The 26,832-nt window shown below is 34.5% G+C and overlaps 2 protein-coding genes across 3 annotated transcripts; both read left to right on the top strand.

The window, feature by feature from the left end:
• The first annotated feature begins 6,039 nt into the window (after window positions 1–6,039).
• LOC138324067 (methionine aminopeptidase 1-like) lies at window positions 6,040–15,942 on the top strand. The gene is made up of 13 exons (XM_069269079.1): window positions 6,040–6,188; window positions 6,706–6,757; window positions 7,178–7,260; window positions 8,288–8,348; window positions 9,083–9,174; window positions 9,335–9,418; window positions 9,632–9,699; window positions 10,288–10,358; window positions 10,674–10,805; window positions 11,329–11,434; window positions 12,219–12,256; window positions 12,507–12,572; window positions 12,941–15,942. Exons 1-13 carry the CDS (start codon window positions 6,072–6,074, stop codon window positions 13,105–13,107), a joined length of 1,137 nt encoding a protein of 378 aa, XP_069125180.1. The 5' UTR covers window positions 6,040–6,071; the 3' UTR covers window positions 13,108–15,942.
• Window positions 15,943–19,939: 3,997 nt separating this feature from the next.
• LOC138324068 (uncharacterized) lies at window positions 19,940–26,597 on the top strand. Of its 2 annotated transcripts, XM_069269080.1 has the most exons (3): window positions 19,940–20,042; window positions 21,835–21,892; window positions 23,220–26,597. In XM_069269080.1, exon 3 carries the CDS (start codon window positions 23,295–23,297, stop codon window positions 25,134–25,136), a length of 1,842 nt encoding a protein of 613 aa, XP_069125181.1. In that variant the 5' UTR covers window positions 19,940–20,042; window positions 21,835–21,892; window positions 23,220–23,294; the 3' UTR covers window positions 25,137–26,597. The 2 variants fall into 2 exon arrangements, with proteins under 2 accessions (XP_069125181.1, XP_069125182.1); XM_069269081.1 differs by lacking the exon at window positions 19,940–20,042 and having other exon boundaries at window positions 21,447–21,892.
• Window positions 26,598–26,832: the final 235 nt, after the last annotated feature.

A 26,832-nucleotide genomic window follows, 5' to 3' on the forward strand; every position in this document is an offset into this window, starting at 1 on the left:
AAACATATGCATGATTTCCTGTCTAATGTACGATAACAGTGGAGATTCATTTCGCTGTTTTGCCGTCTGACGCAGTGAAAGTCAACTACCGCGCGGCAATTAGGACGACGGCGGGAAACATAAAACGACCCGCGTTATGAAAATTAACATTTTATTTATTCTAATTAAATAGTTATGAAGGTGATGATAAGTGTGCTAGTAAACGTATAGTTAATAACTTCTGCAACTCTACAAAATTATTGATCTCGTTTTACATTCCTATTTTAAAAATTAAATGCCGTTCTGGAAAGGTAGTGGCCCTTTAAGTCTAACTTGTCTCCTGTATAATTTTTTGAGTGACCTCTGGTAGATCCATATCTTAAGGAAAACATTCTTTGGTGGTCCAAAATATCTATTTTGTTGATGATTTTGAACACCTCCACCATGTCTGATCTGATCCTCCTGTACTCAAGAGTTGGTAGGCCGAAACATTTTAGTCGTTCACTATTCCGCCTTTGCATATAACCGAGTTAGCTCCCTTGCGAGTAGGTATCGATTGTTACGTCATTATTTTGTGAGCGCAATTCACGTCGTTTTCTCCGAAACGTATGACGTTACGCTAGCAAACACATGACGTCACAATCAATACCTACCCGCAAGTGCAGATAACTCTGTAATATGCAATTTCGGAATACGGCAAGTCTTGCAAGGAGTTCGCTCGTTTGGTTGCCCTTTTTTGGACGTTTTCTTTGGCAACTTTGTCAAGGACAAACTGCGGTGACCAAACTGTAGAGGTGTACTCAAGATGAGACCGGACTAACGTCTTGTAGAGGGTTAGGAACATTTGCGCGTCCATAAATGTGAAAGTTCGAAAAATTATGCCAAGTACAGGGTGCCCCATAAATCAGGTTACACTTTCAAAATGTTATTACTTTTGAGATAAATGAGCGACAAAAAGATGTTTTGGTATATGAAAAAATGCAATTAAAATTTTTATTGTGTGCATAATATAAAATAATAATTTTATTTTGCTGAAAACCATCGACGTCGTAATGACTTCATTACTTTTAGGATATTGGCACGTCAAGAGGACATTATACAGGCACTGTGAAATGTTTTTTTTTACTTTGTAAAATAGTGGTTTTGGTCTTGTTATGCCCCAGTTCTTAACAACTCAAATCTTTTCTGTGTGAGTATTAGCAGAAGTACAGAAAGTAATCACCAACACCAGAAAATATTGTCCAATGCATTACATGTAATAAGGCATTATAAAATTAGATTCTCAGAATAAATCTTCAATGCTACTGTTCAGAGGTTCTTAAATATCAAGGATGACGTCGTTTTTACCGCATTTTTCAAAAATGTGTCTTTTGTGATAATCGTTGCCAATATTACCTAGATTTGTTTGTTAAGCTGTTTGTTAATCAAAATATGAAATGTATGATTGCAGGCTTTATATTTTTGGAGATAAAATTCTGGTGCTTTATGTGCTGTATTAAAGAAAATATTGAATTTTGAAAGTGTAACATAATTTTTGCGACACCCTGTATTTTGTTTTCTTTTGATACTACACTGCAGACATGGTAACTAAAGTTCAATTTCACATCAAAATTAACTCATAAATCTTTTTCCTGATCTATTTTTTCAATTACTGACGTTGTTCCAGACTGTGTTAGACTATAGGAGGAATGTCTTGTAGTACGTCCTAACTCCATATGTTTACATTTTGTATTTATGAGCGTCATCGCCACTGTTCAATCCAAGCTGTGATTTTATTGATGTTGTTTTGGAGAGCTTGTTGGTCCTCAGGACTTGATATGGAAGAGTTCAGTTTTGTATCATCAGCGAACAGTTTCACCACACAATCTACTACATCTGGCATGTCGTTCACAAAAATAAGGAAGAGAACTGGACCTAGGACACTGCCCTGTGGGACTCCACTTGTTACGGGTAGTTGGTTTGATCACAAATGAAAAATTAACTGTCAAATAGTTTGTCTACCCCGATACATATACTGTACTTATACACCAGCCTAAATACATAATTGTATAGAATGAAGTTAGAGTTACCCGACATGAATAACTTTGAAATAAATACAATAAAATAAAGCACAAATATTCCAAGTTCCAGCAAAAAACCAAATTAAGTATCTAAATGATCAAAACATACTCAAAAATATTTCTTTAAAATGGTTTAAGTAGTAGACGATTGTATAGATAAGAAAGAATATTTTAAAAATATAAATTGTTGTCAAAATCGATTAGATGTATTTTATATTCATAAGATTTTACAAATGTAGACAGTGGCAAAGTTTGTTCAAACACAGGTGCGAATTGTACCATCGTGTAACCAAAGCTCCCCTAAACCCTGATTGGCCTTGCTATTACCTCCCCGTTTGAGTGTACTGATACAAATTTAGACTGAAACAGTATGATTTTGCTGCACTTTCATCTATTTTTTGTACAAGATCCTCTGTCTACTTCTGCTAAGTATAGACGTGTCTGTAACTATATTAATTTCCTACCTGTACATTTATAGGTAATTTATTATAGCATGCACTCTGTCAAAAGTTCTTTTGTGAGGATAATCGATGGAGTTTTACAGAATGAACATCTTCGATACTCCAACGGTTACTTTCACTGTCGTCATATCCGGTGATAGTAACCCCTGAAATATCGAGGATGCAGAATGAGTAGCTGGCGGTGTCAGTAGAAGGGTAAAAGAATTGAACTGGGACAGTGAGTAAGAGAAGGATAACCGATGACGAATGGAGTCATTGCGAGTAGGGACGTGTGTATGAATCAAAAGCGATATCGCAATGGACTTAATTTCCAGATTTCATTTTGTTTCAGTTTCCGGACTTCGTTTTGTTTCAGTTTCCGGACTTCGTTTTGTTTCCACTGTACCAAAAAAACAAAACAAACAAAAACAATGTTATTAGAAATGTTTACATGATCAATGTTTTTGTTTTTTAAGTCGATACCAATAAGCAACCAATTCTACTTTTGTTTTTCAATAATGTTCGTTTTAAATAAAGATCCACAATATTGTAATTGACTAAACTCGAAATCGGATAGCCGAAATAAAAAAACCCCATAAACATGAAACAAATGATGTTCCCAGTTTCTGGGTGTAATTATGGTAGAATTTTTTTCTGTAAGATAAGTTACCCGACAACCTTTACAACCAACATGTAGTTTCCTCTGATATAGGTAGACTGGACGTAGATTGTACAATGTAGAGTGTTAGGGGGGTGAGATTGGAAATAGGTGAAGGACCTTGTATATCGATATCATGACTTTTTATAATGGGATTCGGGATATCACCTGCCCTAGTAGAAAATTTTACTGACAAAAATTATTTTTATGTGAACTTAACTTTGTGAACAAACATGCCATATATAATACACTGTCCTCCAAAAGTTCTGTTACAACTCTCTTAATTCTGTATAAAATTATTTTTGACAAAATTATTGGGGGATAGAATAGTTTTGTCATTTGTTTTAAATGAAGTAAAGGGGGGTAATGCTACTTTGGTATTTTAACACAAATAATTGTCCTAATTAAGTCCTAAAACGTGTTTTTATTAATAATTCAATTATTTTATATTTTATACAGACCTATCAAATGCCTAAAAATAGTAAAGCAAACTCACTTATGGACAGTATTTCCATGGAAATTTAATTTAAATGAAAAAAATTAATCACTGCTCACCATGTGTCATCATTTGTGTTATTCTTAAAGTATGATTTAATTATAAAAAAAACTTAATGTAAGAAAATGCAGTTATTATCTAGAGAAGACCGTTTTCAGTGTGTTTTTTTACCATCGTAATGGTGTTCCGGCGGCACAAACTCCAAGGATACTTGGAATTAGCAGGTAAGTGATCATTGTTTTCCTTGAAACTTTTGAGGATTTTGCAATTCATAATTTGATATGCAGTTTTAAAGTTTGACCATTTCTCTTTTGTGACAGACAGTACGTGTACAGGGCTATTAAAAGATTCCAAGATACGGGTAACTACGATGATCGGGAACGCTCTGGTCGGCCACGTATTTCTACGGATCGGGATGACAGATTGCTACATTGTAGTCCGGGCCTAAGAAATCGTAAGGAGACCGTTCCTGAACTTCGAACCGAATGGATCCAAACTGGTGTTGTGGCATCAAATACAACAGTGATGAGAAGATTACACAATGCAGGGTTGAAGGGTTGTGTTGCTGCCAAAAAACACTTTTAACTGTTACCCATCGTCAGAAGAGGTTGGCATTTGCAATGAATCACGCAAATTAGACCTGGGTGGACTGGTCAACAGTTCTATGGACTGATGAGTCAAGATTCACTCTCTTCCAAACAGATGGCAGAACGTACGTGAGAAGAACAGTGAATAAACAATTACATTACGAGTGTGTAGTGCCTACAGTTAAGTTTGGTGGGGATGGTGTGGCGGTTTGGGGTGCTATGTCTTTCCGAGGGACTGGATATCTTACTCCTTTGAAAGGAAATTTCAACGGAATAATGTACATTGACATTTTAGAGAACAGTGCAATACCATCAGCACATCTGCTAGGCTACGGTAGTAACTGTTTCTTCCAGGATGATGGTGCCCCATGCCACAGAGCCCGTATAGTAACTGAATGGTAGGATGAAAACAATATTCAGTCTTTGGAATGGCCCCGACAATCCCCTGACCTGAACTCAATTGAAAACCTGTGGAGAGATCTTGGTATGGAAGTCCGCAAGCACAAGTGCGGAAACCTTGGGGAACTGGAATTAAGCTGCATTGCAGCTAGCATGGGATGAGATACCTGCTTGAAGATGTAGAACATTGATATATCAGAAGTATGTGACCGTATACAGGCAGTAACTTAGAGCACGTGGAGGATATACCAAATATTAACAGAATAACAATATATTTTGATTTTTAACAAAGTATTCCAATTTCATTTCAATAAATGAACTCGGGGCCATTGCATTATTATGAAAAATTGTAAAAGTATTTGGTACAATAAAATATTCACGTGATAACTAAGAGAATATTGAAATTATTTGGTTTTTAATTGTATTGATATAAAAATGCATATGTAACAGAACTTTTGGAGGGCAGTGTATATACTGTATACAAATGTACATATTTATAAACGATGTATGCAAATTGGAATCTAAAAGTAAATTTTTTTGGATACTGTTTCAGCTGAAAATAATTATGTGTATTCAATTATTATATAACACAAAAAATTATTTGCTATCGGTCAACTTAAAATGGCATTCCAAAAAAAAAAAAACCCCAAAAAACTCGTCGCACATCTTTCCTGTCCAAAACAGCCCGTAGTCGAATATTGAGTTCAGAAGTAGTAGTTATGTTGTACCTCGTCAAATAGAACTTTGTCAACTCGAGTGCAGTTGTTCTGGATTCGTTGATACATTATGTTGATGATTAGTGTCAAGAAAGAAAGGGGGAAAGGCGGACCTCCTTGGCCACTCCTCTATACACGTATTTATCAGTCCGCTAAACCTGCATACAAATGTATATATATATATATATTAGGCGTTTCTTTTAGTTTGCCTAATGTGTATATTATATTAGACAAACTCTAGAAGTGGCCTATTATATGCAAAAAAATGAAGGCATACTGTATTGTCTAGTTCTGTGGCACGGTGCAGCTGTATATCTCCTACATATACTTTCCTTTGTTAAAATAATTAATAAAGTAGAAATCCTGACGCACCTGCAATTTTTGATACAGGCCATGAATGCTCTGTCATGGTTCGTCTTAAAACGATATAAATTAACGAACAACTACATTGTTGATGTACATATTGGCCCAACCAGTCAAACCGTAAAATCGAAAACGGCCCTTTTGACCAATTCATCTAAGATCTTTAACTTACATTATCCCAATTATTGATAAATAATGCCTTTTAAAACCGCGAAAAAATTAAGGTAATGCACCGAGAAAATGTCGATTTAGAAAATAATAATTTCAATGAGTGCACTCTTAGCGTTGAATTGTACTTTAATTGCGTTTTCTCACTCAAATCGTTTTGAATCGAACGCACCTAACTTTTACAACTTCCGGTATCTGTGATAAAATGGCGGCGCCCATGGTTGCACGATTGTGCGAGACACCAGGCTGTAGTAAAGATGCCAAATTACAGTGTCCAACGTGTATAAAACTTGGGATTCCGGGATCTTTCTTTTGTTCTCAGGTTGTCAAACATTTATTATCAAACTTTATGTTGTTATTTTATATGAATCCGAGTGGTTATGCAATAACTTTGGAAAACACGATGATATATTTTTAGATTAACCACGAGGGATACAGTAGTTTGTGCTTATGAACTTATGGAATCTGCAAAGAATCTAAAGACATTTCCATGTTTATCGCCAGTATTGTTCAGTTCAGATTTCAAAATTTAATCATGTAACTTTTATTTTACATTGTAAATTAAAAAAAAATAAACCCCCAAACTTGGTTCTACATCTAAATACATTTGTATTTGTTGACATACATAAGTAACCCGAGATATTCTGGTCTTGACACTAATGTCTAAGTTTAGTTCAGGGCCAGAGTATCTCGAGTTATTTTGAATTGATTTTTGACAGTGACTGCGGGATGTAAAACTCACAACTGTGGAAAACACTTTTAAAATATATATATATATGGTTTTAAGCCTATGATGATTCATGAATTAACTTAATCAATGTTCTTTTCACTTTTGCCAGGACTGCTTCAAATTGTCATGGTCTGAACACAAGAAAATTCACAAATTATTCAGTAAGTATACACAAATATTCTCTGATGATGAATATTAAAAATTGATAGAATTTGATAAAAAAAATGTTACGACTTAAATGACTAATTTACACGCAATTTTACAACTTAATCAATGTATAATATGCATTATTCTGTTTCGTTCTCATTATTACTTAATTGACGATTTTATATGTAATGTTACGACTTAATTGACAATTTTACACATAATGTTGCGACTTAATTGACAATTTTATACGTAATGTTATGACTTAATTGACAATTTTCTATAATTACATTATATTCTTTTGATTGCATAATATTTTCAAAATACATTTGTAAATCAAAATGATTATTGATGTTTTGTGTGTTTTGTTATAACTGTTCTCATGACTACATATTTGTAGTGTTGTAATTATAGTTGAAAATGATTTGTTTCAACAGAAGGGATTGATAAGCAGTCGTCAGACCAATATAATCCATGGCCGGGTTTCAAATTCACAGGACAAGTGAGGGCTGCTAAGGTGGTGAGTACTAAAATAAAAATGACAAAATACAAAAATCTACACACATGTACTGTATAGTTGTTCAATATTGCAGTTCTAAAATTCTGTGATTTACTATTTTGAACCTATTTGAGGGTATTTATTTTCACAAATTATCTTTGTAGCATTTAAAAATGTCATTTATGTGAAAGTATGTGCTATGCAAATACATCACTTTTGAAAAATTTCATGAGGTATTAAATTTTGCAACTTTGGTGGAATCAGCATATTTATTTATTAGCATTCATACAGTAACTGGAGCTCAAAATATGGAACTGGAACTTGATACTTTTAGACAGGTGCTCTAACCTTTTGAACTATGTATTATATCATTTCACATTTGTGTATGGCAAGGCACTTTTGATTTTTTTTTACCATCACAATAAAAAAAAAAAAAAAGCCTGAGGGCTCACATATACCAAGGACGTATATGAGAAGGATAAGTCACACTGGGTTTTGGGGAAGTCCAAGGCAGGTGCTTTTGTGTTTGTGCACTGACCGTGACGTTGGGCGACGACTGATTTTCCTTTGATATCCGCCGGCGCAGCCTTTGATGAAGCTTGCGGGTTCGAGGGTTACCGTTTTACTTTCTGAAGCGGGCTGTCGAATTTTTTAACAAAAATTTAAGACATACCCTCTAAATCTTCCGTTCTTAAAGCAAGTGATAAACGTTGTGAAATTGAATAAACTTTACATTGGTGTTTCGTTTGATTTGATAAGATAAGTATTTGTTGAGAAAAATGGTTTTTATTCCCGCTTCATAGGCGTCTCGCGTGGTGTTTAGTAATGTAAAGAGACAGTCACGAATCCTTCTCACTTATAAATCGTTGCATATACACAGCAAGACACCTTTTTTGTGTGTGTTTCACAATTTTCATTAGGACTAAATGCAGCAGGAGAAGAAAATTAAATTGTTTAAAATACACTGTTAATGGTGGTAACTTTTACTTTGTGTCTTTATTGATAACTTTAAATCTCTGTATTGTCCTTATTTGATTTTGGTTTGTAGACACCAAGAAGGACTGTACCTGACCATATACCAAGGCCAGACTATGCAGATCATCCAGAAGGTAAGAATTCTAAAGCATACTTGTGATATCCACCTTTATGATATCCAAGTCCATTACATATGTTGGTCGTGATGACTCGGTGGTTAAAATATATCCCAATGTTAGCCCTCCACCTCTGGGTCATGAGTTTGAATCCCATGTGGAACAGTTCCCATGTACTGTCTGCTGGTTGTTGGTTTTTCTCTGGATATCAGGATTTCCTCCACCATCTTAACCATCTTAACCATTACTAAATTACCCTGACTGTTGATAGGACATTACACTGATAAAACCAAACACGTGTATTTTTCTCTGGGTCACAGGTACTGTCTGCTGGTCTTTGTTTTTTTCCAGGTACTCAGGTTTTCTTCCACTACATCTTTATACCATCCTTACTGCTGATAGGACATTAAACTTATCAAACCAAGATATGTGTATTTCCTTTGAAAATCTGGAAACTTATAGAGAACTGAAATATTTTGATTAATATAGACATCATAGACAATTAGTTGAAAAGGCTGGGAATTTACATGTTTGTGATAAACATAGTAAATGATAATAGATTCACTTGATTACATATATATTCTTTGTATCTTTTAGACAAAGTTCTAAAATAGGAGTGACAGAATGCTACAGCTTAACTGGAGCCCGAAACATGGATGACTCTGAAAATACTCATAAAATTCTATTGTCACTTTTAAGATTGCACTGTTATTCAGACTCCTGTAAATGACATTATATTTTGATGTTGTTAGGTGTACCAATATCAGAAAGACAGATGCGGGGGACAACCAACATAAAAGTTTTGTCCGACGAGGAGCAAGAGGGTTTGAGAGTGGCGTGTAAGGTAGGTTTAGAGATTTATTCATTTGACATGATGATCAGTATTTCAATAATTAAAGTTAATGCTTTAGGATTTAGGATTATTTCTATCTGCCACATGTACATAAAATTGAAAATCTATCTTCCCACATCTTTTTTATGAATGTATTTTGAATTTCTTTCAGCTTGGTAGGGAAGTGTTAGACATTGGGGCAGCAGCGATTGATGTGGGAGTTACAACAGAAGAAATTGACAGACTTGTTCATGAGGTAAATCATACTAGGAAATTAAACAGCTACATAAGAATTCTTAATCTCTTGATTTGGGTTAATCTGAACAACATCTGTAAATTTAATCCATGTTGGGTTGGAATTTCAAGTTTTTTCGAAATGTTTACATGTAGGTATATATAATTGGGCTTTAAACCAATTAAAAACCAATTAAAAACCAATTAAAACCAATACATGTATCTTCATTAACAGGCGTGTGTGGATCGCGAATGTTATCCCTCTCCACTAAATTATTATGAATTTCCTAAGTCCTGCTGCACGTAAGTATCAGTTTGATTTGTTTGTACCATATTTGACCCAATAAGCGCCCAGGGCATTTAAAAAATAGAAAAAAAATTAAAAAGCGTTTGATAAGACAAAATTATTGCAAATCTATACAATTTTTGTCTTTATTCATACCTGAGCAATTGAAGTTGAGGCCTCAAAAGGGGGAGGGGAGCTTATAGGGACATGGGCGCTTATTGAGTTGAATACGGTATTTGGAAATGGTTGTTAGTTTCTACTTTAATATTCAAATTAAAAGTTGGGTTAACAGAATTCTTATAATAATGGTATATATATATGTTATTAGCTTTTAATGCCTTAAAACAAAACATTGAATGTTTCATGAAATAAACATATGTGAATCAAAGCATTAACTTTGAATACATAGATGGAGATTTAATTTTCTATTGATTTGTTTTTTGCATGTAATATGATTTTTTTCATAAACTTAATCATCTTTGAAATGTGTAAATTTTTACATTGTATAATGCTCTATATATAATTTTACAACTAATGATTTAAGAAAATTTAATTTTGGATTGAGAGGTGTGTAAAAATTATTGGTCATTAAATTTGTAATCCAGGTCTGTAAATGAAGTGATTTGTCACGGAATCCCTGATATGCGACCTCTGGAGGACGGCGACATTGTAAATAGTAAGTGAACACATTCTGTTTCCATATTTTCCAGCATATTGTATCACAACTTTGTACATGGAGATAGCGAGGCGTGCATGGAACAAAACCTGAAATCAGATTTCAACTGTGTTTAGGAGAGTTCAATATCTTGATGTTACTGGTAGTATACAGTCAGTATTTGGAAAAAGAATTGAAAAATTAAATTAAGATAGAAAATTACCATCCTGCTACCATTGTCAAAAGTTATGGAGCATTCAAAAAGGGCAGACAACTCTTCATTACCAAAGAACTGACAAATATTATTTATTACCCTTAATGCTTTTATGTTGACAGTTGATATTACGACGTTCTATCGAGGATTCCACGGGGATTTGAATGAAACGTTTTTTGTTGGCAATGTTGATGAAGGAAGTAAGAAGTTGGTGAAGACGACCTATGAATGTTTAAAGTTTGCTATTGATGAAGGTAAGTTCAATAAAACCTGTGTAAATTAACGACCTTGGTATAACAACGACCTTGGTATAACAAGACTGCACTTCAGTTGTCGATGGGCCGTAAAACAAAACAAACAAACAACAACTGCTTGTGAAATAAGACTGCATTTTTAGGTCCAAATTAGCAGAATTCAACGCAATTTGACTGTGTAAGACCACTTTGTCATAAATATCTTTATTTCTTTGACTTTAAGGTAGTCTTTATAGACAAGTTTGAATGTATTTCTTAATTTGAAATTTAGCAATCATATAAATTTAGCATATTTCACGTCAGATATGTTGCATCAAAATAGCATTATATTAGTAGCATAGATGTAGACCTTATACAGATATAGAGCCATGATGGAGATTGTAAGAGATCATTTTAACCTGTTCAACATGGCTTTATTGCCCCAAAATATGTGTATTTTTATGTACAGTAATTATGTTATAAAAGTGGTGGAGATAGTCATTTTGACAAGATTTACTCTGATTTCTTACATTATTTTTTCCAGTAAAACCTGGTGTACGGTACAGAGAGATGGGCAATATTATCCAGAAACATGCCCAAGCTCACGGCTACTCTGTGGTGCGGAGTTACTGCGGACATGGCATTCATCAGTCAGTATAATTTATCAAGATGTTAAAGGGCCTCTGTCTTTCCAAAACGGCTTTTGATTTTTAAAATGAGAATGTAAAACAAGTTAAAATTGTGTAGATTGAGTCACAAATGTTATTAGCTTAACGTTAATGCTACAGTATCATTCTGAACAATTAAATTGAAATGAATAAAAAGTCAATTTTCAAAACACAGGTCGTATTATGTTTCCTGCCGTCATGAAATAAATCTTCACTGTTAAAATAAATTATGCAGTGAAACTTTCATTTGTTTGACGTTATACTGTACATCTAATTCATTATTAATAGGTTTTTATTGTTTAAATAAACATTTATTTGATATTTGGGAAAGCTAGTGGGCTTTTAATTGAAAGTAATGTTCAAGATCAAAGGGACAATTTTGAATTCGAAAACAAAAATTATAATTATAAAAGTGTTAACTTATTAAAATGTCAGGGGTCATGCTGAGGTGACCCCGAACAGGGAGTTGCAAGATCTAGATCTTGTATTGAAGTTTATTGTAGAGCATTATAATGGGCGGAATTACAAGTCTAATTTAAACAGATTGTTTTAAAAAGATATGATTACCCAATACATAACTGAATCACCTACAGAAATGTCATGTACTACTATGTATTTTGGTAATTATAAACTTAACTTCAAATTCAGAGGTCCAAACAGTTCTAATTAAAGGTATACACCAAGAACATGTCATTAGTCCATCACTGTTTTTAAAACAAATTGAGGTAGTGAAGTTTAAATTTAAAATTTTTTCTCCATTTTTCAGACTTTTCCACACAGCCCCTAGTGTACCACATTACGCCAGTAAGTATCCAAATTTGACTGTTTTGGTTTTGTATAAATACCTTTTACATAAATATCAATTTGTCAAACTGTCCATGTCATTATGATACTTAAACAGTTTTGTATGGGGTTTAATATTACAAATCAAATTTTTTTAAAATGAATACATCTACTTCAAGTTAGGAAGATACAAATCTTGGTCATTTTATTTTTTTCAACGTTTAAAGAAAATTGTACGGTAAATGCATGTCTTTCTTTTTCTCTTCTTCAGAAAACAAAGCAATTGGTGTGATGAAGCCAGGACATTCTTTTACAATAGAGCCTATGATCTCCGAAGGTTGGTTCATACTTATGAAAGTTGAAGTTCACAGATTAAAACTACATTGTGTACATTTATTTTCAGAATAAATTGCATTCAGGAAACAATTAATGACTAAAATGAAAAAAATGAAAAGTTCATAGTTCAATGTAGAATGAGAAAAAAAATAGCTAATTAGAGAGTTAGTTTTTATTATCAGGATTTTTTTTATACAAAACAAATCAAGCTGAAGATTCCTAGTGTTATTTTATTTTAAATTTTGAATACACATGACTTTTTATTGGCTGGTTGAGTAAAGATAAATTCAAAATACAATAATGTTGTTTAATTATATGATTATTAATATTTGATCAATGTAATAAGCATTGTGCAAATCCTGTCGATAGGTACATGGAGAGATGAAATGTGGCCTGATAATTGGACCGCAGTCACTCAGGACGGGAAGCGGTCTGCCCAGTTCGAGCAAACGTTACTCGTCACAGACACAGGATGCGAGATTCTGACACGACGGAGAGAAAACGATGGACAGCCACATTTCCTCGACAAAATGTGATGATTGGCTTATTTGGGCATTTGATGTGGTACATTTATGGCACTTGTCAGTATCAAAGTCCTACAGGGTTCGATGGACTTACATCTGAACTAAACCTGTAGAAGTGATATCATATACGTAATTCGCTGAAGAAATGATAAAAAAGAAACCTTTTTTTATTGAATTTTGGCAGATCAAAGCTACATACATTAACGGTCTTGTGAACTTTGACCTCAGCTGATTTGCTTACATGTACAATCAATCTTGTTTATAAAGAACACCTAAGAGACAAAGACAAAACGATCAGTATAGCCATTTTACACAGGTCAACTTGTGTTAAAATGGCTCATTTAATGAATCCCAAGAAAGTGGTCTCCTTAAACAGGTGGTCTTTATATAGAGGTGGTCACTAAGGCAGGTTTCACTGTATACACATCTTCCACTCGAATCAATTATGCCATCGACTTCTAAAAGATTAGTTGCTCTGATCACAATCACGAGAGTTATTGAAGATAATGCTTGGATAAAGTGCAACAGTGGCTAAATTTTCATGATTGCATTAAACTACTCCAATATTCAAATTATCTTGAATTTTGTTACATGCCAAAATAAGTATGCTTGATTATTTAGTAAATATCTGTTTTCCTTTTGTTAAAGGTTTATTTAAATTTTCATTGATAAACGAGAAAAGTTCTAAAACTTTTTAATGGTTGTATCTTGGTAGCATATACCTGGTAATTAATATCAGAATTGTAGTTCAGCCATTTAATTTTAGATGCCATGGTTTATTGGCATTTAAACTCTTCAAGACTGCATAATTTCTTCTCCATACATCAGTTTTAGCCATATCTACGTTCTTTTAACAGCTTGATTTGCTTTTGTCGTGAATTTACATTTAAATTATTTCCTGAAATAGCAATGAAAGCATAAATATATTGATTATAATTTTTTGTATGAGTTTTATGTTTTATTTCCTATTAAATCATTTTTTTGGGGGAAAGAGGGGGTGGATTTGTTGTTATGAAGCCTGGGATACAGGTTTGGCCATTCAAAGTCAAGAAATTTAAGACTTAAGAAAGTCGGAGTTCCTAGAGAAAAACCTAGATCTGTGGTCACCTAACAACTCTCCCACTGTCAGCCGCAAACTTGTGATCTAGAAGTCGTGGTCCAGTTTTCTATATTTTTTTTGCGTTGGTTTTTGTTAGTTAGCATGGACAATTTTATGTGGCTTAATTGTCATAAGAAATGTTGAGTTGGGTGGAGGTGAGAGAGGGAGAACATGTCACTTCATTTAGTTTGTCTTTGGTGTTTTTATTTTCCCAGCTTTGTTTATGTTAAGAATACACTTTGGTGTGGCCAATTTGTTAGCACCAGTGACTTTTAAAACATTACCTTGATGTTTAAGTTGATAAATCTCCTTAATTGGGCCTCACTGCAACACAAATCATTGAGTTCTATGTGTCAGAAAACCTTGGTCTCAATGTGGCACAAAATGTTTACGTGTGGCCCTGCTGAGGCATACATTCCCTATGATGAGGCCCTACTATGGTACACAAACCATGTGATGAGGCCCTACTATGGTACACAAACCATGTGATGAGGCCCTACTATGGTACACAAACCCTGTGATGTGGCACTGCTGTGGTACACAAACCCGTTGGGGAGGCCCTGCTGTAGCACATAAACCCTGTGGGGAGGCCCTGCTGTAGCACATAAACCCGATTATGCGGTTTGACTGGTTGGACCTAGTTGTTCGTTTATTAATTAAAGACGGACCTGGTGATTTTATACTATTTTCAGACGAGCCTTGACAAAGCCCTCACAGGCATGTATAAAAAACTACAGGTCCGTCAGGATTTATACTTGATATAATGACTTTAACCAACGGTCGAACCGGTTGTTCCGAATTAACGAAAACAGCCCTACTCTAACACACAAACTCTATGTGGAGGCCCTGCTGTGGTACATATATTTCTTGTAAACAATGTGACGAGGCCCTGCCGTGGTACACAAACCAAGTGAAGAGGTCCCGCTGTGGTATACAATATACCCTTTAGGGGCAATGTTGCTCCTTATGATATGTCACCACTATTACGCGTGCACACTCTTTGTGAGACCCACCACAAGGTCTCATGTCATTATTGGAGGCCCTGCTAAGGCACACACATTTTTGAGAATATACCGTCGCGTATATATGGTCACGCTGTATCACATACCCGATTTTCTGCCCTATCGATATATACTGCTGATACACACGTACTGCTCGATTATATATTGGTGAACTTAACTTTGCCCATAATACAGCGCTTTGTTTTGATAATTTTATATCCGACAATAATGAATTGACAATAATCTTTATCCAAGTCGCTGATGAATAAATACGTTTAAAGTTATGTTTAAGATTGCAATATAAAATCATTGCTACTTTTATCATGGATGTTTGTTCTTCAATGCAAATTCCAGGGATAACTATGACTGTCGTTAAATTCACCTCTGGAAGCTTTCGTATCAAAATTGAACCTTGCGTCACCACTCTGTAATCTTCAAGAGAAATCTCTGCTGTGTTGGGTCAGTTTTTTTTCTCAACCTGAGCTGGCGTCATTTTAGAATTTGACATAACGACAGTTATAGTAACCCCTGGAGTATCGAGACTGGCAACTTGTGTAGGCTCTTAACAGTATTGTATGGCGATGTGCCATATTGATGTCGTGTTTCATTAATCTAAGTTACTCGCTAGATTTATTTTGTTTTTAAAAGTTCTATCAAAATCCGCTGCATGATACATTTACAATCGTGAATTCAAATACCTCAATTCAACATCTTTATTAACACAGAAATAAAAACAAAACTTTATGAGCCCATGGTTATGTTTTTATTGATAATTTTGTAAAATAAGACTTTCCCGAAATTGTTTTTATTATGTCTTTGAATGTGCAACAACTATAGTATTCTGAAATATACTTAGTATTAGAATTTCAGTACTAGATTTCCGTTCATGGTTGCTCTTTGTAGTATAAGGGGTCTGGAAACTAGTTCCATACTAGATCTAAATTGACAGAGGAAGGTAGAGAAGAATATTTGTCGAGGTTAGTGAGATACGTATGGCGGTTGACAGAAATCGTCTGGTCATCTTGTGTTGCATGAATTGATATTACGATTTAGAATTCAGAACATGTCAGTAAGGTAAGATGGGTACGGACCACGAACGAAAAATTTCGATTAAATTTATGTTTTCCTCTTCTTTAGAAAGTGTATCAAAAACAATGTTCTAAATATGAGCGATCATGACTGGTGCGTTTTCACTTGTCCAGATAGGACTCACTCAGCTGTCCATTTATGACTCGCCATTCCAGGTAGGACAGACTCACCTGTTCAAGTAGAACACACTCACCTGTACAAGCGGCCATGGTTTTAGCTGCTTTAAGCTCATTTCCTAAAACATTGTTTTGTCCTTTATGTTATTCTAGACAGTACATGAATATCCATATTCTAGCAACGATTAAATACAGGAACAATATACAATTTTAAGAAAGGACTGTATGGTTTTGGCCCTTTTTGGCCCCCAAATTAATCGCATTTTCAAACCTGTTATCTTTAATGATTAATTTGTTGAATATCACATACCAAGTACACATCTTTGACAGAATAGGTATGATAGTTATGTATCATTGCAGCTGTAGTTGCTATGGTTACCATCCTAAATATGCATAAATTATGAAAGTGTGGCGAATTTTGCAATTTTTTCCCATCTAGATACGATAGAGTGCATCCTTGAACAAATTTTATATTTCTCCTAAAAATGTGTCGGGGTACATACATATTCTGATTAAATAGTAAGTTTGTTTAAGATTGCGCTCTATTGATTTTTGGACAATTTTTTTTTTAGATTCAGCTAATTCATATTTCGGATGGTTACCATTGCAAGGTAAAGGTGTCAGTGGCGTAGGAAGATGAAACGTAATGGGGGGGCAAAGGTCCTCAATATTTTGTACCCCCCCCCCCCCCCGCCGCCGCACCTACAGGAGGAGATTAATTCAACTCCCAACCATATATGTTTTATGTACATTTTTCATATATCAGTAAATTTAATCCTTGTACACATTTATAGACAGTGGGGTCGCTATAAAAGGATATTAACGAATACGCCATATTGGCCAGATTAGCGTGTGAGCGCCGAAGGCGCGAGATTTTAGTGTTTTTAGGTGTCCTGAGGGTGACCCACGGAAAAAATATAGTAATTTAAAATGGCTGAGATGAGTTTTACGATGTATTTTGATGATTTTGCGAGCGAACGAAAGCGCGTGATTTTGGTGTTTGGGGGTCCGGGGCCTCCTCTAGGAAAAATATTACGATTTAGAATAGCTTAAATGAGTTTTGATGAATTTGCGAGCGCCCGAAAGCGCGAGATTTTGGTGTTTGGGGGGTCCGGGTGAAGTACGAAAAAATGTGGCAGGAGGACCCCTTTTTCTTTCAAATAAACAATTTTAGAAAAATTTCAGTCGGCGAAAAAATGGGGGGCAAAAAGACATGTTTGCCCCCCCGTCCTGGGGAACGGGGGGAACGGGGGGGGGGGGGGGGGCAGTTGCCCCCCCTGCCCCCCCGCTTCCTACGCCCCCTGGGTGTGAAATTGGAAAACTATTATGACAATAAAATCAGGGATGTGCTAAATATTTCAATTGAAATAGTTTTATTTCTGGATATCAAGTTAAAAAAATCGACGGATTTGGGGTCTAGAAAGGGCCCAAATCATTCACAGTCCTTTTCAATCAAGGCTGGATTTGAGTAAAATCAAGTTTTTAAAGGTTTCACTAGTAATCTGTCGGAGATGATCAGTCCAAATTAGTTGATAGGGTGATACCAAGATGTTTGTGACACGTGGCCTCTGTTAATAAACTAACTTGAGGAACTTAAAATTCTCCAAAAGGCATCATTAGAAAATTTAAGGGAAAACAACTAAGGAATGTTCGTGAAATTGGGCCAATTGCTTTGTCAAGGTTTGTTTATTGAGATTCTACAGCGATTACTTCGCAAATGATCAGATGGATGGGTCATTATATATTCTAAGACTCTTCTCATATGTGTATATGAAGGATAGGGATATTCTACTCGAGAGTCACAGAATGTGGTAAAACCAGAGTCTTGCCGAGGCCTTTACATTTTGTGACCCTCGAGTAGTCTACCTTTATTTTTGAAATAAGTTCGTTAAAAAAATTGTCTGCAAGTCATTTATAAAAAAAATCATGATATTGTTAACGCAATCCCGTTGTTTGCATCTTTTTTTTAGCAAAATCAGCCTCGTTTCTGAGAATTTTTCAAAAACTTCACTGTGGAAATAATAATTTTGTTGACACACTGGCTTATTGCATGGGTAGCCATGTAATATAGCCTCAGGTGAGACGAGTGTAATATTACCTGAGACCAGACAGTATTATTACACACATAGATATGACAGAAAGGAAAGAATTCGTGTAAGTTATCATTTTATTGAATGTCTAAAAATGTTCACTTCTGCAGACCTGCTTGTTAGATTAAATTTCTTATAGGTGATTTTGCGCAGGGAATAAGAGATTTTTTTTCTTCACTGCTGATATCTTGCACATTAACTTATTATAATCGGCATTGAGAAGAAAAAAAAGAGCATTGGTCGTATTGAAGTCTAACCTCATACTTGTACTGATTTATTATCCAATTTAGTAAATATCTGATTCATTTATGTCATGGATATTTTTGTTATGTCAACTGTTTATTTATAATACGTCATATGCATGACTGCGGTTGTATTGATGCAACATGTGGTTTAATGCTAACATCACACCTTAGCTTAGCGATGTGATGGCGTAACGCTGGTTTAACGCCCAAACGCATACAAATAAGGCGTTCCTTGATAAGGAATGCACAGGTCACGTAACATTACCCTTTTGCAATAAATGTTACTCAAACATGTGCTTGAAATTTATCATATCGTTATTAATGGCTTTATAATCATCTAAACCATTACAGTTTTTCTAAATCATCATTAAAGAGAGAGCTTTTATAAGTAGATGCTTGACATGTTGTCCAAATACATATTTTTATATTATCAAAATATGAAATGAAATGGAATACAAATTGCAATCTGTGACAAAGCAAATATTTGATATTTAATAGATAGGATAATTTATTAAAGATTTCGTTTCATTACAAAAATTTGTAGGAATTGATTTTGTTTTAGATTGAAAAATGTGAAAGGCAGCTAATAAAATTACAATAGGCCAGAAATATAATACTCTGCTCAAGACAAATGTACTATTTGTATTTTTTTTTCTTGAGATGAATTTTCGAAATGCTCTCCATTGAATAAATATCTATATTATATCCATCCAATTATTCCAGTGGTTACTATCACTGTCGCTTTATCTGTCCCTGGAATATATCGTAGTAAAACTGAAGACAATTCAGGATAACAACTTAACGAATCACATACTTGCAGACACATCCAGGGATAGTGACGCCCAACTGTGCTCTGTCTTGAAAATTGCATAAATAAATATAATAATTTATGCTTTAGTTGAAGAAATATTTGAAAGGAAACCTGCAGCGCCCTACCCCCAAAAAGAAAACAATATACAGTAGTTTGATGCAGTATTATCATTATTGTTCTATTGACTAACCATGATTATATCTATCAACAAAAATAAAAGCTCTTACCATGAAAAAAGTGCCCGCCAAACGTTTTACAGCATACATATTAAGCATTATGTGATGTTATAAGATATATGCGCGGTTAAATTAGTCATAATGCGACATATTAAAAACATAATGAGCTTGTCTTACTGTGAAGAATAAACGTTAAATTTATCACAATTAAGTGCGAAATGGACGTTTGTTTAGTCATACGGAACTCGTGCATAATTCAAAACACGTGCTATATACAAGCCAAGTCCTACAACGACCGGTCGACTTCTATAGCAATTCAGGTAAGTCTCTGTTGAAAATCACAATGTACGGACAAATTGTTTGAGTAAATTTATATGTAGCGAGTGGTCATGTTGTAAAAGTGGTTAAGTTTGAACATGTTTCATTGCTAAGCCATAACAATAACAATGGACACTTTATTTCAATAATAAATATGCTAATACTCTATTCAAGACAAGCGTACGTGTATATTGTATTTTATATTTTTTTTCTCAACACGACTTTTCGTAAAGCTTTCTTTTGGTTAAATAGCTAAGTTTAAATATTATATTACGAAGTGGTATCATTAGCCGTGGACACACGTTATTTCAATAATATTACTCTACTCAAGATAAGTAAACGTGTATATTGTATTTTACTTATTTTTTCTCGACACGAATTTTCGTAATGCTCTCCTTTAGTTAAATAGCTAAGTTTCGATTTAAGATTACAAAGTGATAGCATTACATGTGGACACACTTTATTTCAATAATAATAGATTATTATAAATTATCATAGTGAATTATCATGTTATTATCAATGAAATCTACTAGAGAGACAGCGGTACAGGTGTCTTACATAATCTGGTTGAGGTCCAGGTAAGTTAGTGACATGCCTATATATCAGTATCTCCATCCATGGCTGGTATGCATTTAAAGTAACTGCCCATGAGACATTTGTTTGGCATCAAACATTTGAGTCTTTATGCTTATTAGCTTTATTTGTTATTTTGTGAAATTTGCTTCGGTTTTTCTCATGAAAACAATTTTTTTTGCTTATTTGTCGAAATTACATGCATGTCAATACAATTAATATGAAATGTTTTAATCAGTTTTCAAAACGAGTCCAAATAACGGCTAGATCTCTTTGATAAAAAGAAAACTATATTTCTGAAGAAAATATTCCACTTTAACATCATGAACGCCTCTTCGCTTTTGGAATACTGAACGAGTCAAAGGCGTTGTCTGAAAATATTACGCATATTATGTTCAGCCTCTGTCATTTAACCATTCACCTTCTAATTAACGAGATGAATTATTCATAGACACACGTAGGATCAACCATTACATAATTCTCATTTTAGAAGTGTGTATTAAAGAAATAAATACTTCTAGTATTAGCCCGTTTGCAAAATGTATAAGAGACATTCAATGGCCACAATGCTAGGTATGGATCGATTGGAATTGAACCATAAAGGAAATTTATGATGGCTATATATTTTCTATTGTGCTGCTAATGCCAAATACATTAATATGACTGCGCTTGCCGAAGTTTAAAGGCAGCTTAGTGATAGATGAAGACCCAACAAACCTAACATATATATATCAGTATAAGCACATGTGTATATTACAAACAGAAAGGCGTGATCTCGGAGAGTGCCAGATAATGCTATTTTTAATGCACAAGTGTTACTTATGCTATTTACATAACCAATACACTTCTCTCAAACTAGTGATTCTGTAACTTTCCAAAAATCATGATAAAGTTGCTAATATATTATCACTCAGTCGCTGTTTTCTCTTTGTAACTCATATACGAAAATTGATTAAAATAAAAAATGAAACAAATTTTGTGGAATATATTCTGCGACTATTTTGTTTGTAAACAAGAATACGAGACGGGCGTTTTCATTTGGCTGGTTTGTCAGACGTTAAATGTATAAAACTAACTTATTTTTAAATACAATGCAATACATTTTGTGTCAGGTTTACCTGTGTCACACCTGTTTTACGTGATGAATGTTTACATATGTCCATTACCAATCCCCTATTACAATACGTAATGTTTATCATTCTTTACTCTGATTTTTACTAGATTTTAAGCTGCATTATCGTATCTATTCGAGGAACGTGAACGTGAAAGGTGACGTTGTGTAAGTATGGCTTTTTTTAATATAATCACCAAAATCCGTCAAATTCTCAAATCTATCTTTTAAAAATGCTTCACCGCTGACAAATGCAGTTTTTTCTTTATTCGAAACAGGAGCAGACGATTTAGTTTTTTGTCTTTAGTTACAAAAGTTACTCACTTTACATCATTACAAGATTGGGAAAGTTTGAGATTCTAATTTTACAAGAAGATAAGAATATTAAAAAAAAGAATTAATTACCTCCCGAAAAAAAATCCGTGGAATTATATCCTTTATGGAATGAAGTACTGATTGCGAATTTATCAAAAGCAATGTAAATTATTTCATATTATTTTTTTCTGTGTTAATTAAACATGTAAATAATTATATATACGATTAAACACCAATTATGGTTCAAATGATGAGGAGATGTTTTGTCGGCGGTGGAGCATCTTAAGATTGTTGGATTTTAAACGTCGAGTACACCCAATATGCATGGTGATTTTGTGATTTTGTATCATTGCAGCCCCAGTTACTATGGTAATCATCCTAAACATTCGTACATTATCAAAATGCGTGGAATGCTGGTCAATTTTTCAAAGTTTATGATCTAGAAACCATCAACCACATCAACGAAAAAACTTTATATTTCTCCACAATAATGTATCTTAAGTGTCTACACATTCATAGCATAAGTATTAAACGTCTTAAAGATTGCGCTCTATTGTGTCATAGACAAAAACTATCACAAGTAGGCAAACAAGGCCAGAAGAACGCCAAAATTCTTTTAATTTATGTATATTTTGGATGGTTACAATGGCAACTACATCTGCCAAATTGAAAAAAAACACCCCCCATTACATTTAAATCTGGGGTGTACTAATTATTTCAAATGCAACAAATTAATAATTCAACAAAAAAAAAAAAAAAAAAAAAAAAAAAAAAAATCAATAGATTTTGGGGGCTAAAAAGGTCAAACCATATGTATTCCATTATTTGGTATTATTTCTAATCTACAAGTATAAGCATAACCTACAATACAGGAGAATACATCCATGAAAACCTTGGATGAGCGATATATTAACTTTTTATTTATACCAGTATACAGATAAATGGAGTTAGTACCCTGCTTTGAGTTGATGATTTTCGACATTTATTTAGGGTATATGAAAACGCACAAATCATTATGGGTTTCAGTTTAAGTGAAGATTTTTTTTCTATAGGAAGTTTCAAAATGATACAAAAAACAGTTTTTGGATTATCGATATTGGTAAAAAAATCAATTATTTTCAAACAAAAATTGAAATACAATTGTACGTTTATTTAATAAACATAGTACATCTTGTTTCAGAATGTTGAAGATGAATTGACGATTGGAATACTATGGCCGATGCCTGACTTTTCTTACAATTAGGATATAACCAAAATGAATAGATTCCCGTTTCCTATTTTGATACTGCCAATGATTTTGGCCAAAATTCTTAAATTAGAGATTGAAGATTTTAAATTAAAGAAGAATGAACCTTGGTTAGAACGAGAAGATGTTGTAATGAGGTCACGTGCTTCTGGTCAATACTCTGTCCACTTGTACCAGAATGACGTAGCGATCGGAGAATTCTGTCTCCCTGGTTACCGAGAGGTTGAGTTAATCAATATAATGTTTTCTAACGACGGCCCAACGGATGATATAGATATAAGTATAAACCGAAAGCACGTTGGAACTGCTCAGACAAAAATGCTAATTGGGGCTAAGTCGGGCTGGAATGACTTTCGGTCCACGTGGAGTATCGGTAAGCCAATGACATTGCCACCCGGTCGGCACACCATCATGCTGAATGTGACTTCTTCAGATCAATGGGGTACCGAGTTGGACGTCATTGTCTTCAACATTGGAAGTGGAAATATGAGTGATGATTCATTTCGATGTGCTTTATTTTGTTTTGAAGATATTAATTACAGTAATGTCATTGGTCGCAGGGATAATGTTCCTAGCGCAAAGTTCGTGCAGTACAGTAGAAGCGCCACATGCGCTGAAGATGACAACATCAAGGTAGCCATTTACCACGACACTGCCAGAAAATTCCTTCTTACTGCGTCTGCTCCTAGATATAGATCCTTCAAAAATGATAGAATTCCAAACTACAAAGGATGTCAAGTAATAAATCCGTTATGGAAGTTTCAAAATGTTAGTGTTGAACCATCAAGAACGTCTTTGGAATCTCCACGTGCACTTGTTACCTTTGAAGGTGAAAATGAAAGCATAGAGATGACTGTTACCTTCGCAGGAATAGAGCGATTGAAAACGAGAGATTTCACTTCTCTTAATGTTGGTTCAACACTCTATGTAAAATTAAAGAATCCGACATCAGTTTTGCAGGTTTTTGTGGCATATATAGGCCAGAACAGGGCATGGCAATATCTTCATTGGCAATCATTTAGTCCGGAAATACCAAGTAGGAATTGGACCATCCCGGATTGGTCATGGTCCAAACAAAGGGGAAATATCGCGAGACTGACCTTTGTTAGAACATCAACAGACGCAAACATGCCAATCATCATTGATGAGTTTGGATTAGAAAATAGACCACTCAATGATTCGAAAATATTCCTATTTCAAAATGAAGAGTTTATCGTGGAAGGAGTAAATCTTGATTTCTGGTGGCAAAAAGACAAATATATGACGATTGCAGTGCTTCAGACCGGATCCATACACACGGATGTAGACTGTATTGAAATAAAATACAAGCAACAATGGATGCCGGATCGCCATTCCCGGATATTTCAGATATGTCAAGATGGTCACGTCAATCTTGCCCCTCCGGTACCACATGGTCTTGATTGGATTCCATTTGGGTCATCAATTGTTCTTGGATCTGCAGACCCCAGACTGATCCAGCCGTATGCTGACATAACACATATTGATCTTGACGCTAGGACAGTATCGTTAACCGTCTTTTTTCGAGATAATTCCTCGCTGACGCTTTCACTACAGCCGTCATATCTTGATACTCAACTTCATGTCGAAGATATATCCGTTAGTCGAGCTAAACGAACCGCTTCTCCTTTGATAACATTAATGTCAATGTGGGTAGCAGATGGAAACGCTGACGTAGACCACGTGACCATCAATGGCGACACGCCGCGACACATCATGCAACGTTGGGACACCCTCTATGGCGTGTCGGCAGTATTCTTCCGGCAATGCATTTCGTCACACAATACGCAAAGCCCGGATGTCCGCATTGATGTTCTTGGCGACAAGAAGTAGGCCAATTTATATAAAAAAACAACTAAACTATGTTACTAATTTCTACATTGTACATGTGTAAATGTGTATATACAAGGAATGGCAACTCGTATTTTGGATTGTATCAGTTGTAGATGTTTACTGTAAATGTAAACCCTACTAGCGGCGTAGATAGTTTTGTTATTTCTATTTCGCTTTCTTCAAATCTCAACCGTGGAGCTGGTCCGCGAAAATAATCGGCTATATGGTATAAATGCGTGAATACTACTGTGCAAACACTGGCGTGTATATGATAATATACCCTACAAACCTGATCGCCAAAATTATCAAAGAATGACAACTCGCTGATGTATTGCTAAAGTATTTTGTATGTGCTTTTAGACAAAATTTGGTATGAAGAAAGAACTCGTAGTTCATTCATAATTCTAGTGTATAACGGCCTCATGTGTTAAAAATGATTGTGTCTGTTATCAAAAAGGGTGATATGTGCTTTTAGTAATGTCATAAAACAAAGGCAACGAAAGATTGTATATATGTTTTATTATCAAGCAAGAGGTCCAATGGGCCTTAACGGTCATTTGGCTAAATAAACATATGGTAGAAATGAATTTAAAGATTTTAGGCATTTTGACCCGTGTAACCTTAAATGAAGGTCAAGGTTATACGATTGCACAAACTTGGTAACCCTTCATCCCAGCATGTCATAGGCCAAATAGCAGGTCAATAGGCCTCTTAGTTATTCACGAAAAATCGTATAAATGCTTTTTGAAATTTTGTGATCTTGTATGAAGGTCAAGGTCATTCTTCTTAACAAACTTGGTATATCATGTCTCTTTAGGCCTTTTAGTTATTTACAAAAATTCGTTAAAAGATTTTAGCCATTCTGAACCCTGTTACCTTTAATCGAGCTCGAGGTCATTAATTTGAACGAACATGGTAGCCCTTTTATTCTAGCATGCTACAGTGTCAGTAGCCTGGGCCTTTCTGTTATTGAGAAGAAGCTGTTTGAATGAAAAGTTTACGCACGGCGTACGGCGCATGGCGCACGACAACGGTCGATGCATGACAAAAAGTATAAAATAATACTCATAACGTAAAAAGATTATTTTATCACTTTATACATGGCAATGACACAAATAAAGCTCAAATATCAAATAATTTAACATTTCACTAATTACTTCTTTAGAAAAAAATGAATATATTATAGAACACATAATAACTTGGATTTCCTGAACACAATCAAACTTATTTTTGAGAGTTTGATTGGAAGGTCTTCATTCGATTTGAATAATTCATATCAAAATAATTTTGATTTCCCGAACGTGAATATCCTCATCTTTTGACAGTGTGTTTGGAAGAACTTCATACATGTACAGAGCGGTATATTCAATTGTCAAACAAAACTTTCAATGATTTATATCAACATAGTTTCGTTGAATGCATGTTGTACCCAAAACCTTTTTAACTTAATTTTTTGACATATCATACTCAAAATAAAACTATTAACAAAATATGAATGTTCGTCTTTTCCGGAAGAATTGGGAGAAAAAAATATTCATATTTGATCACCTATCTGAGATCTAAGCAGGAATATTGTCGTCAAATATTAGAGAAAGCTGTCTTCGATTTGACAATCGTGATAATTATATTACAAGAACTAAAGAACTAAAGGCCCAAACATGTGAGGGTCTGTATCGCTTACCCGATTGTTTTAGTA

This window comes from Argopecten irradians, chromosome 5 (assembly GCF_041381155.1).
Source record: "Argopecten irradians isolate NY chromosome 5, Ai_NY, whole genome shotgun sequence".
In the NCBI taxonomy this organism is placed as follows: Eukaryota; Metazoa; Mollusca; class Bivalvia; order Pectinida; family Pectinidae; genus Argopecten; species Argopecten irradians.